The 12600-nt window shown below is 41.7% G+C and overlaps 1 protein-coding gene across 1 annotated transcript in view; it reads right to left on the bottom strand.

Moving 5' to 3' along the window:
- Positions 1-12600, bottom strand: part of ALOX5 (arachidonate 5-lipoxygenase) — a 129827-nt gene that overhangs the window by 62945 nt on the left and 54282 nt on the right. The window contains exons 2-3 of the mRNA XM_044296351.1: positions 4601-4799; positions 521-602 (exon numbers count right to left, since the gene is read on the bottom strand). Of these exons, the coding sequence (XP_044152286.1) occupies positions 521-602; positions 4601-4799 (281 nt within the window). The remainder of the gene's footprint in view (positions 1-520; positions 603-4600; positions 4800-12600) is intronic.

Below are 12600 nucleotides of genomic sequence, written 5' to 3'. Positions count from 1 at the left end.
CATGCTCTCCCTATCACAGCCTAGGAGGCGTGTCTATGCTCTCCCTATCACAGCTCAGAAGGCAGTTGAAGGATGAAACTGAGCATGTGCGGCCTTCTCAGTGATTGACATCTGTCCGAAAAACAAGTTTTCTGTTCTGGCATAGGATCCGAAGCATATGTTAGACATCACTGCCACATGGGATCATTGATCATAATAGGGTCCATCATGTTTCCAGCATGGATACCACTATTCTGATGGACAATACACTGTTGCCATCAAGCATTTTATCCTTTTTCTGCCAGAACCTAACAGAAAGCGCAGCCATATTTACTCTCACTTTAAATTAGGTTTGTATAAATGTGGCACTGTGCTCAGCTTCTTTGGGCCCCTTTTTGGCTATTGCTCAAACTGCGATTTACTAAACATAGACAAGCTCTGTGAAAATCATCTTTAAAGGAACGGTAATTGTAAAACATAAACTAAAAAATTCTACAAAATCTACATAACATATTAGGAGGAAATGAAGTCTTTAGCACACCTGTATTGTTTTTGTCTCTCTTCCAATTCCTTTCTTCTGTGTTGCTTGAGAATTTGTGTTACGTCCTGTGTAGCCAATTTTGCTGTACAATATAAGAAAACAAAATCTTCTCATCAAGCATGTCAGTGTTACATAAATTCAGGTGCCCACTAATACAATTTAGAATTTCCCCTCCACCTACAAAAAAAGGCTTTGTTTCTTCGACAAATGCAAAATAATGAATGCCTACGGAAAACGTGTGGTCAATGCACTGCTGCCCATACACTCCTTGCTCAGCCCTGAATCATGGCAGCAAGTACCAGCAGCAGCAAGCATTAAAAGAAGGAGAGTGTGGGCCTGTGGACCCAAGGAAAAAAATCACAAAACTTGGCTGCCTGTGCTTATTGGTCAACAGGGTCTTGTGATTTTCTCGGTCTTGGGTTGATTAGTGCCAGTCATAGCTAAGACCAGGGAGCAGAGAAGAGTATGTCCAATTATAAAATTATAATGCAATAATCTCTAGGAGGAAGAATTGCTTCTTGGCACCAGCTCCTTTTAGCATTTCTGAATACAATGCAATATACAGTCAGGTCCATAAATATTGGGACATCAACACAATTCTAACATTTTTGGCTCTATACACCACCACAATGGATGTGAAATGAAACATACAAGATTTGCTTTAACTGCAGACTGCCAGATTTAATTTGAGGGCATTTACATCCAGTTTAGGTGAACAGTGCAGGAATTACAACAGTTTGCATATGTGCCTCCCACTTGTTAAGGAACCAAAAGTAATGGGACAGAATAATAATCATAAATCAAACTTTCACTTTTCAATACTTGGTTGCAAATGCTTTGCAGTCATTTACAGCCTGAAGTCTGGAACGCATAGACATCACCAGACGGTGGGTTTCATCCCTGGTGATGCTCTGCCAGGCCTCTACTGCAACTGTCTTCAGTTCCTGCTTGTTCTTGGGGCATTTCCCCTTCAGTTTTGGCTTCAGCAAGTGAAATGCATGCTCAATCGGATTCAGGTCCGGTGATTGACTTGGCCATTGCATAACATTCCACTTCTTGGTCTCATCTGTCCATAGGATGTTGTTCCAGAACTGTGAAGGCTTTTTTAGATGTCGTTTGGCAAACTCTAATCTGGCCTTCCCGTTTTTGAGGCTCACCAATGGTTTACATCTTGTGGTGAACCCTCTGTATTCACTCTGATGAAGTCTTCTCTTGATTGTTGACTTTGACACGCATACACCTACCTCCTGGAGAGTGTTCTTGATCTGGACAACTGTTGTGATTGGAGTTTTCTTCACCAGGGAAAGAATTCTTCGGTCATCCACCACAGTTATATCCGTGGTCTTCCTGGGTCTTTTGGTGTTGCTGAGCTCACCGATGCGTTCCTTCTTTTTAAGAATGTTCCAAACAGTTGTTTTGGCCACGCCTAATATTTTTGCTATCTCTCTGATGGGTTTGTTGGTTTTTTTCAGCCTAATGATGGCTTGCTTCACTGATAGTGACAGCTCTTTGGATCTCATCTTCAGAGTTGACAGCAACAGATTCTAAATGAACTCTGGACCTTTTATCTGCTCATTGTAATTGGGATAATGAGGGAATAGCACACACCTGGCCATGGAACAGCTGAGAAGCCAATTGTCCCATTACTTTTGATCCCTTAACAAGTAGGAGGCACATATGCAAACTGTTGTAATTCCTACACCGTTCACCTGATTTGGATGTAAATACCGTCAAATTAAATCTGACAGTCTGCAGTTAAAGCACATCTTGTTTATTTCATTTCAAGTCCATTGTGATGGGGTATAGAGCCAAAAATTTTAGAATTTTGTCGCTGTCCCAATATTTATGGACCTGACTAGATAAACTAGTGTATGTGCAGAAGGGGTGCACTTAGGTGCGGTACGTTTCCTGGGAGCAGAGCTGCAAGAAGGCAATAGGAGCTAGTAGCCTGACACCATGATGAGACGGAAGGTGTGTCTCAGACTCTTTCAGACTAAGGTCTCATTCACATGACCACATGAATGGGTCTGCATCCGTTCTGCAATTTTGTGGAACAGGTGCGGACCTATTAATTTCAGTGGGGCTGCAAAAGATGCGGACAGCACACAGTAGCCTCTTCGTTCCTGGGCCTCTCAAAAGAGTTTTGCGGACAAGAATAGGCATTTCTATAATGGGCAGCCCATTCCATAAATGCCACGGAATGTACCAGAGCGGCATCTATGTTTTGCGGACCACAAAACACGGCACGTTCGTCTGAATGAGCCCTTAAAGGGTTTCTACCACTTGAATATCACATATTTGGTGTTCAGACACTAGCGATCCGCTAGTGTCTGTTCTTGCCTACAAGCTAATTATCACATTAATCCGGCCTGCCGATATCTCAAAAAAAGCACTTTTATCTTTATGCAAATGAGCCTCTAGGTGCTATGCAGGCGTTTTTCATAGCACCTAGAGGCTCCGTCTACCTTGCAGTTTGCCGCCCTGCGCCTCGCTCCAGCACGCCCATCTCTGCCTGTAATCGATCCTCCCCCTGCTTCAGCCTTCCGAAATCTCGCGCCTGCGCCGTCCGTCGCGGCATTCGGAGGCATTCGGCGCAGGCGCAGTCAATGTCTGACCGCTCCGTGCTCAGACATTTCCACTGCGCCTGCGCCGATGACATCGGCGCAGGCGCAGTGGAAATGTCTGAGCACGGAGCGATCAGACATGGACTGCGCCTGCGCCGAATGCCTCCGAATGCCGCGACGGACGGCGCAGGCGCGAGATTTCGGAAGGCTGAAGCAGGGGGAGGATCGATTACAGGCAGAGATGGGCGTGCTGGAGCGAGGCGCAGGGCGGCAAACTGCAAGGTAGACGGAGCCTCTAGGTGCTATGAAAAACGCCTGCATAGCACCTAGAGGCTCATTTGCATAAAGATAAAAGTGCTTTTTTTGAGATATCGGCAGGCCGGATTAATGTGATAATTAGCTTGTAGGCAAGAACAGACACTAGCGGATCGCTAGTGTCTGAACACCAAATATGTGATATTCAAGTGGTAGAAACCCTTTAACTGTAGTCACAGATCACAGCTGCCCTAATGGAGCTGAGCTAAAACAGCAAGATCTGAGGAAAATAAATAGCAGGTAATCTTCCCCTGTAGTTATTGACTTACATATAGCTTTGAGCTATTGAAAATTGGTCCACTTTCCTCCCTAGAACAGCACCAATAACCCTTACACCTGCAAAACCAAATAATAATCACATACTGTCATTATACTGTTATATAATATAAAGTATTCACCATTAAACAACCATAGACCTCCAGGGATAGTAGATGTTAACTGATTACCTGAGGGCTAGTGTATAATGTATTTCAGTTTTAATAGCAAGATGTTAAAGGGAGTGTGTCACCAGGAAATTCACTGTTAGACCAGACATAATGCCTTGTAGGGCTAGATCAGCTGGATGTAGTGATACGTCTCACTTAGTAATCTGTTGCTTCATTCCAGCGAAAAAACACTATTTAGACCAAATGCAAATGAGCAGTTAAGTGCACCAAGGGTGGGCCCAAGCCACTTTGTGCACCTATGCTCCTCCTTCTTCCTCTGCCAGCCCCTCCCTCTCCTTCTTGATTGACAGGTGAGATGACTATGCAGGAACCTGGTCCTGTCAGTAAAGGAGAGGGACGAGCTGCTAGAGGAAGCAGGAGGAGCAAGGGTGCACATAGTGGCTTGCATCTGCCCAGGGTGCACTTAACTGCTCATTTAGATATGAAAAAATACTTTTTCTCCAAAGTGAAGCATTGTATCGCAAAGTGAAAGATATGTGAACGCTGATCTAGACCTAAAGGGCATTGTTATTGGTTTGACAGTGAATTTGTAGGGACAGATTTCCTTTAAAGATTCCTCCAATGACAAGTTACAGTTGACTGTTTCTATTGATGATGAGTGCCGCTCTGGGATATAATGCAGGCCATAACTATCAGGGCAGAATAAGTAAAGTCATGCATTTATATATTCAACGGTTAGAGGCTAGAGCATATTTGACGAAGTGTAAATAACAGTTACTATAGATAATTGCTGGCAGTGTCACACCAGAACTAACCTGTTCCTTCACGAAGAATGATTTCTTTATCATTGGTAATCCATCTGTAGCAAGGGAACTCCAAATAGTCTCCTGAGGGAGTTTTAACTGTTATGTGCCGGCAATACCAGTTGTCCCTATACCAGTATTTATATGTTTCAATTTTAATCAACTGGATCTCTCCAATGTCTTCAGATATTGTAATATCATAGGAGTCAATCTAAAGATCACACAAATAAAACAATAAAATAAATAAATAAATCAATAAATGGTTTGTCACATTTAGCACTGATTCTGTTTGCAAGAACATGGTAAGTTGCCTCCTACCATCCTCATATCAATATAGACATCACGTCACGTAAAGGCTTTCGATACTGTCCCTCATAGACGCTTAATAGGTAAAGTAAGGTCTATTGGCTTGGAAAGTATAGTTTGTAATTGGATTAAAAACTGGCTGAAGGACCGTGTCCAGTGAGTTGTGGTCAATGATTCCTATTCAGAATGGTCCCAGGTTATAAGTGGTGTACCCCAAGGTTCAGTGCTGGGCCCTTTATTATTTAATTTATTTATTAATTATATTGAGGATGGGATTAATAGCACCATTTCTATTTTTGCAGATGACACTAAGCTGTGTAAAACTGTACAGTCTATGGAAGATGTCCACAAACTACAAGCTGACTTGTTGGGCATCAACTTGGCAAATGAGATTCAATGTGGACAAATATAAAGTTATGCATCTTGGTAGTAATAATATCTGTGCTTCATATGTCCTAGGTGATGTAGCAGTGGGAGAGTCACTTATTGAGAAGGATTTGGGTGTACTTGTAGATCATAGATTAAATTACAGCATACAATGTCAATCAGCTGCTTCTAAGGCCACCAGGATATTGTCATGCATTAAACGAGGCATGGACTCGCGGGGCAGGGTTGTAATATTACCACTTTACAAAGCGCTGGTGCGTCCTCATCTGGAATATGCAGTTCAGTTCTGGGCACCAGTACATAAAAAGGATGCACTGCAGCTGGAAACAGTACAGAGGAGAGCGACTAAAATGATAAGGGGCATGGAGGATCCTAGTTATGAAAAAAGATTAAAATAATTGAATTTATTTAGTCTTGAGAAGAGACGTCTAAGGGGGGGACATGATTAACCTATATAAATATATAAATGCGCCATACAAAAAATACAGTGAAAAACAGTTCCATGTAAAATGTTCTTAAAAGACAAGGGGGCACTGCCTCCGATTGGAGAGGAAAAAGTTCAGTCTCCAGAAGCGTCAAAGCTTCTTTAATGTGAGAACTGTGAATCTGTGGAATAGACTTCCTCAGGACGTGGTCATAGCAGGAAAAGTGGACAGTTTCAAAAAGGGTTTAGACAAATTCTTAAAAGTAAAAAACATTAATGCCTATGAAAACGTCTAGAAATCGGAGTCTCTTTTCGCGTCCGCACCTATCCTTTGGTTGAACTTGATGGACGTATGTATTTTTTCAGCTGTATTAATTATGTAACTATGTTCCAGTTTACATGGAGGAGAGACAGGGGACGGAAAAAAACTAATGCCATTGGCTCATTGACATACCTTACATAGGAGTAGACCACCCAACTGCTATAGGGGCCATGATGGGGTAGAAGGCCCTGACTGGGCTATGTACTTCTACTTATACCTACATCATGTTAGTGTATATTTATTTATTTACTTACATAATATAAATTTCATATTTTTCATTGCTTACAATAAAATGTATCGCATAGTATCTGTATAGTATTTTTGTATAGTGGTTATTATTGACATAAAGTTAGTAATAGATATGAATAATTGAATAGTAACTTGTTTTTGGGTGAAATAAAATGAGAGATTATTATGATAGCATATTTTGGTATATATCGGTTTTATTTCATATAGTAGTATTTTCGTAATTAAAATAATTAATAGTTGTTCAGCAACAAACTACTATTACTATTAGTCATAACCTTTATTTAAAAAGAAAAAAAAAATGAATTTGGTGTTCGACATGACAATAAAAAAATAAGAATAATAAGATAAAATTAAATACATGAACAAATGTAAAAGAGGATCTGTAGTTATAGTTTGTGTATGCGTGTAATGTATCATCCAAAAAGTACTTATTTAACATACATATGCATATATAACATATAGTTGTACATAATCATGCAATTTTATTATTATAGGGTATTACATGATGATAGTGTTTATATGCAGCCGTCACTAGAGAGCGATTACTGCATACATATTTTACAGCTGTCATCCAGTAGCTCCTGATAGTAGCAGTAGACTTGACTTGACTAGACTTGATGGATCTGCCAGTCTCTCTATGAATGACGTTCAACATGATTGTGCCATACAAGGCCACCTTCCCAAGTTACCGTACTTTGCCAAGTTTGTGCTATGCTGGATCCATCCGCTCACCCTTTATCCCGCCCAGGTCCCCTGTTCTGCCCGCCCCACTCCTCTTGATTGATGTCACGGTTTGCAGAATCGCAGAAAAAATCCCGCGCCTCCGCCGCTCACTTCTGCATTTGGCGCAGTGAGTGAATGATGCGCTCCTGGTGCCAGATTCCTCACTACATCTGCGCCAACTACATCACAGTGAGGAAGCCGGCATCAGGAGAGCGGCCTTCACTCACTGCGCCTGCGCCGAATACAGAAGTGAACGGTGCAGGCGCGGGATTTCGTCAGCGATGCTGCGAACCGTGACATCAATCATGAGAAGCGGGGCGGGCAGAACCGGGCACTTGGGCGGGATAAAGGGTGAGCGGATGGAGCCTCCAGGTGCTGAATCTACGCACCTAGAGGCTCATTAGCATATTATAGAAGTGCTTTTTTTTATCAGAACGGCTGCAGGGAGAAATTTATAAAAACATACTGTTATGTAGTGCTGACATTAGCGCATTGCTAATGTAAGCACTACATAACAGTATTTCTGATGGTAGAAACCCTTAACCCCTTAAGGACACAGCCTTATTTCACCTTAGGACCAGGCCATTTTTTGCAAATCTGACCAGTGTCACTTTAAGTGCTGATAACTTTAAAACGCTTTGACTTAGGGCTGTTTCACACGAGCGGATGCCATGCGTGACATCTGCTCCGTGAATGACAGCCAAGACCCGATGCAGACAGCAAAGGCACGGAGCAGTAACATGACTGATAATGCTCCGTGCCTCTCTGTGATCTCTTTACTACGAAATCACAGTGACAACTTTATCTCACTGTGATTTTGTAGTAAAGAGGTCACAGAGAGGCATGGATCATTATCAATCATGTCACTGCTCCGTGCCTCTGCATCGGGTCTTGGCTGTCATTCACGGAGCGGATGACCCAGGCCGTTCTGAGATTGTATTTTCGTCACATATTGTACTTCATGACACTGCTAAAATTGGGTCAAAATTTTTTATTTTTTTGCATAAAAAAATACCTAATTTACCAAAAATTTGAAAAAATTCGCAGATTTCAAAGTTTCACTTTCTCTACTTCTGTAATACATAGTAATACCCCCAAAAATTGTGATGACTTTACATTCCCCATATGTCTACTTCATGTTTGAATTATTTTGGGAATGATATTTTATTTTTTGGGGATGTTACAAGGCTTAGAAGTTTAGAAGCAAGGTCTGAAGTCACTTTGCGAGGCTTACATAATAGAAACCACCCAAAAATGACCCTATTCTATAAACTACACCCCTCAAGGTATTCAAAACTGATTTTACAAACTTTGTTAACCGTTTAGGTGTTGCACAAGAGTTATTGGTAGGGATGAGCGAACTCGAACTGTATAGTTCGGGTTCGTACCGAATTTTGGGGTGTCCGTGACACGGACCCGAACCCGGACATTTTCGTAAAAGTCCGGGTTCGGGTTCGGTGTTCGTCGCTTTCTTGGCGCTTTTGTGACGCTTTCTTGGCGCTTTTTGAAAGGCTGCAAAACAGCCAATCAACAAGCGTCATACTACTTGCCCCAAGAGGCCGTCACAGCCATGCCTACTATTGGCATGGCTGTGATTGGCCAGAGCACCATGTGACCCAGCCTCTATTTAAGCTGGAGTCACATAGCGCCGCCCGTCACTCTGCTCTGATTAGCGTAGGGAGAGGTTGCGGATGCGACAGTAGGGCGAGATTAGGCAGATTAACTCCTCCAAAGGACTTCACTTGATTAATCGATCGATCTGCAGCTGTGCATCATTGAGCTGCTGATACTCAAATGCTCACTCACTGTTTTTAGGCTGCCCAGACCGTTTGTCAGTCACTTTTTTATGGGGTGATCGGCGGCCATTTTGTGTCTTGTGCGGTGCTGCGACCAAGTGCATCCAAGCTGCGACCAAGTGCATTTAACCCTCAATGGTGTGGTTGTTTTTTGGCTAAAGCCTACATCAGGGTGAAGCTGTCACACCAAGTGCATTTAACCAGCAATAGTCTGTTCATTTTTTGGCCATATACTAAATCAGGGGCAAGCTGCGCCTGTCACCAAGTGCATTTAACCCTCAATGGTGTGGTTGTTTTTTGGCTAAAGCCTACATCAGGGTGAAGCTGTCACACCAAGTGCATTTAACCAGCAATAGTCTGTTCATTTTTTGGCCATATACTACATCAGGGGCAAGCTGCGCCTGTCACCAAGTGCATTTAACCCTCAATGGTGTGGTTGTTTTTTGGCTAAAGCCTACATCAGGGTGAAGCTGTCACACCAAGTGCATTTAACCAGCAATAGTCTGTTCATTTTTTGGCCATATACTACATCAGGGGCAAGCTGCGCCCGTCACCAAGTGCATTTAACCCTCAGTAGTGTGGTTGGTCAAGCTGTGACACCAAGTGCATTTAACCAGCAATAGTCTGTTCATTTTTTGGCCATATACTACATCAGGGGCAAGCTGCGCCCGTCACCAAGTGCATTTAACCAGCAATAGTGTGGTTATTTTTTGGCCATATCCCAGTCTAATTCTGTCACTAAATCCATACCGGTCACCCAGCGCCTAAATACTAGGCCTCAAATTTATATCCCGCTAAATCTCTCGTTACCGCTGTCCTGTTGTGGCTGGGAAAGTTATTTAGTGTCCGTCAAAGCACATTTTTTGTTCTGGGTTGAAGTACAATTCCCAATTTAGCAATTTCATAATTTAGTGGTTCCTGCTATATCAGAGCTATTTGAAATCTATCCCTAAAAGGGTATATAATATTCAAGGTGCACATAGGGTCATTCAGAATAACTTCACACACACGCTTCTGTGCATTTCCAAGTCTAATTCTGTCACTAAATCCATACCGGTCACCCAGCGCCTAAATACTAGGCCTCAAATTTATATCCCGCTAAATCTCTCGTTACCGCTGTCCTGTTGTAGCTGGGAAAGTTATTTAGTGTCCGTCAAAGCACATTTTTTGTTCTGGGTTGAAGTACAATTCCCAATTTAGCAATTTCATAATTTAGTGGTTCCTGCTATATCAGAGCTATTTGAAATCTATCCCTAAAAGGGTATATAATATTCAAGGTGCACATAGGGTCATTCAGAATAACTTCACACACACGCTACTGTGCATTTCCAAGTCTAATTCTGTCACTAAATCCATACCGGTCACCCAGCGCCTAAATACTAGGCCTCAAATTTATATCCCGCTAAATCTCTCGTTACCGCTGTCCTGTTGTAGCTGGGAAAGTTATTTAGTGTCCGTCAAAGCACATTTTTTGTTCTGGGTTGAAGTACAATTCCCAATTTAGCAATTTCATAATTTAGTGGTTCCTGCTATATCAGAGCTATTTGAAATCTATCCCTAAAAGGGTATATAATATTCAAGGTGCACATAGGGTCATTCAGAATAACTTCACACACACGCTACTGTGCATTTCCAAGTCTAATTCTGTCACTAAATCCATACCGGTCACCCAGCGCCTAAATACTAGGCCTCAAATTTATATCCCGCTAAATCTCTCGTTACCGCTGTCCTGTTGTAGCTGGGAAAGTTATTTAGTGTCCGTCAAAGCACATTTTTTGTTCTGGGTTGAAGTACAATTCCCAATTTAGCAATTTCATAATTTAGTGGTTCCTGCTATATCAGAGCTATTTGAAATCTATCCCTAAAAGGGTATATAATATTCAAGGTGCACATAGGGTCATTCAGAATAACTTCACACACACGCTACTGTGCATTTCCAAGTCTAATTCTGTCACTAAATCCATACCGGTCACCCAGCGCCTAAATACTAGGCCTCAAATTTATATCCCGCTAAATCTCTCGTTACCGCTGTCCTGTTGTAGCTGGGAAAGTTATTTAGTGTCCGTCAAAGCACATTTTTTGTTCTGGGTTGAAGTACAATTCCCAATTTAGCAATTTCATAATTTAGTGGTTCCTGCTATATCAGAGCTATTTGAAATCTATCCCTAAAAGGGTATATAATATTCAAGGTGCACATAGGGTCATTCAGAATAACTTCACACACACGCTTCTGTGCATTTCCAAGTCTAATTCTGTCACTAAATCCATACCGGTCACCCAGCGCCTAAATACTAGGCCTCAAATTTATATCCCGCTAAATCTCTCGTTACCGCTGTCCTGTTGTAGCTGGGAAAGTTATTTAGTGTCCGTCAAAGCACATTTTTTGTTCTGGGTTGAAGTACAATTCCCAATTTAGCAATTTCATAATTTAGTGGTTCCTGCTATATCAGAGCTATTTGAAATCTATCCCTAAAAGGGTATATAATATTCAAGGTGCACATAGGGTCATTCAGAATAACTTCACACACACGCTTCTGTGCATTTCCAAGTCTAATTCTGTCACTAAATCCATACCGGTCACCCAGCGCCTAAATACTAGGCCTCAAATTTATATCCCGCTAAATCTCTCGTTACCGCTGTCCTGTTGTAGCTGGGAAAGTTATTTAGTGTCCGTCAAAGCACATTTTTTGTTCTGGGTTGAAGTACAATTCCCAATTTAGCAATTTCATAATTTAGTGGTTCCTGCTATATCAGAGCTATTTGAAATCTATCCCTAAAAGGGTATATAATATTCAAGGTGCACATAGGGTCATTCAGAATAACTTCACACACACGCTTCTGTGCATTTCCAAGTCTAATTCTGTCACTAAATCCATACCGGTCACCCAGCGCCTAAATACTAGGCCTCAAATTTATATCCCGCTAAATCTCTCGTTACCGCTGTCCTGTTGTGGCTGGGAAAGTTATTTAGTGTCCGTCAAAGCACATTTTTTGTTCTGGGTTGAAGTACAATTCCCAATTTAGCAATTTCATAATTTAGTGGTTCCTGCTATATCAGAGCTATTTGAAATCTATCCCTAAAAGGGTATATAATATTCAAGGTGCACATAGGGTCATTCAGAATAACTTCACACACACGCTTCTGTGCATTTCCAAGTCTAATTCTGTCACTAAATCCATACCGGTCACCCAGCGCCTAAATACTAGGCCTCAAATTTATATCCCGCTAAATCTCTCGTTACCGCTGTCCTGTTGTAGCTGGGAAAGTTATTTAGTGTCCGTCAAAGCACATTTTTTGTTCTGGGTTGAAGTACAATTCCCAATTTAGCAATTTCATAATTTAGTGGTTCCTGCTATATCAGAGCTATTTGAAATCTATCCCTAAAAGGGTATATAATATTCAAGGTGCACATAGGGTCATTCAGAATAACTTCACACACACGCTTCTGTGCATTTCCAAGTCTAATTCTGTCACTAAATCCATACCGGTCACCCAGCGCCTAAATACTAGGCCTCAAATTTATATCCCGCTAAATCTCTCGTTACCGCTGTCCTGTTGTGGCTGGGAAAGTTATTTAGTGTCCGTCAAAGCACATTTTTTGTTCTGGGTTGAAGTACAATTCCCAATTTAGCAATTTCATAATTTAGTGGTTCCTGCTATATCAGAGCTATTTGAAATCTATCCCTAAAAGGGTATATAATATTCAAGGTGCACATAGGGTCATTCAGAATAACTTCACACACACGCTTCTGTGCATTTCCAAGTCTAATTCTGTCACTAAATCCATACCGGTCACCCAGCGCC

Source organism: Bufo gargarizans, chromosome 6 (assembly GCF_014858855.1).
Source record: "Bufo gargarizans isolate SCDJY-AF-19 chromosome 6, ASM1485885v1, whole genome shotgun sequence".
Lineage (NCBI taxonomy): Eukaryota > Metazoa > Chordata > Amphibia > Anura > Bufonidae > Bufo > Bufo gargarizans.
This window is presented reverse-complemented; position numbering and strand designations above follow the sequence as displayed.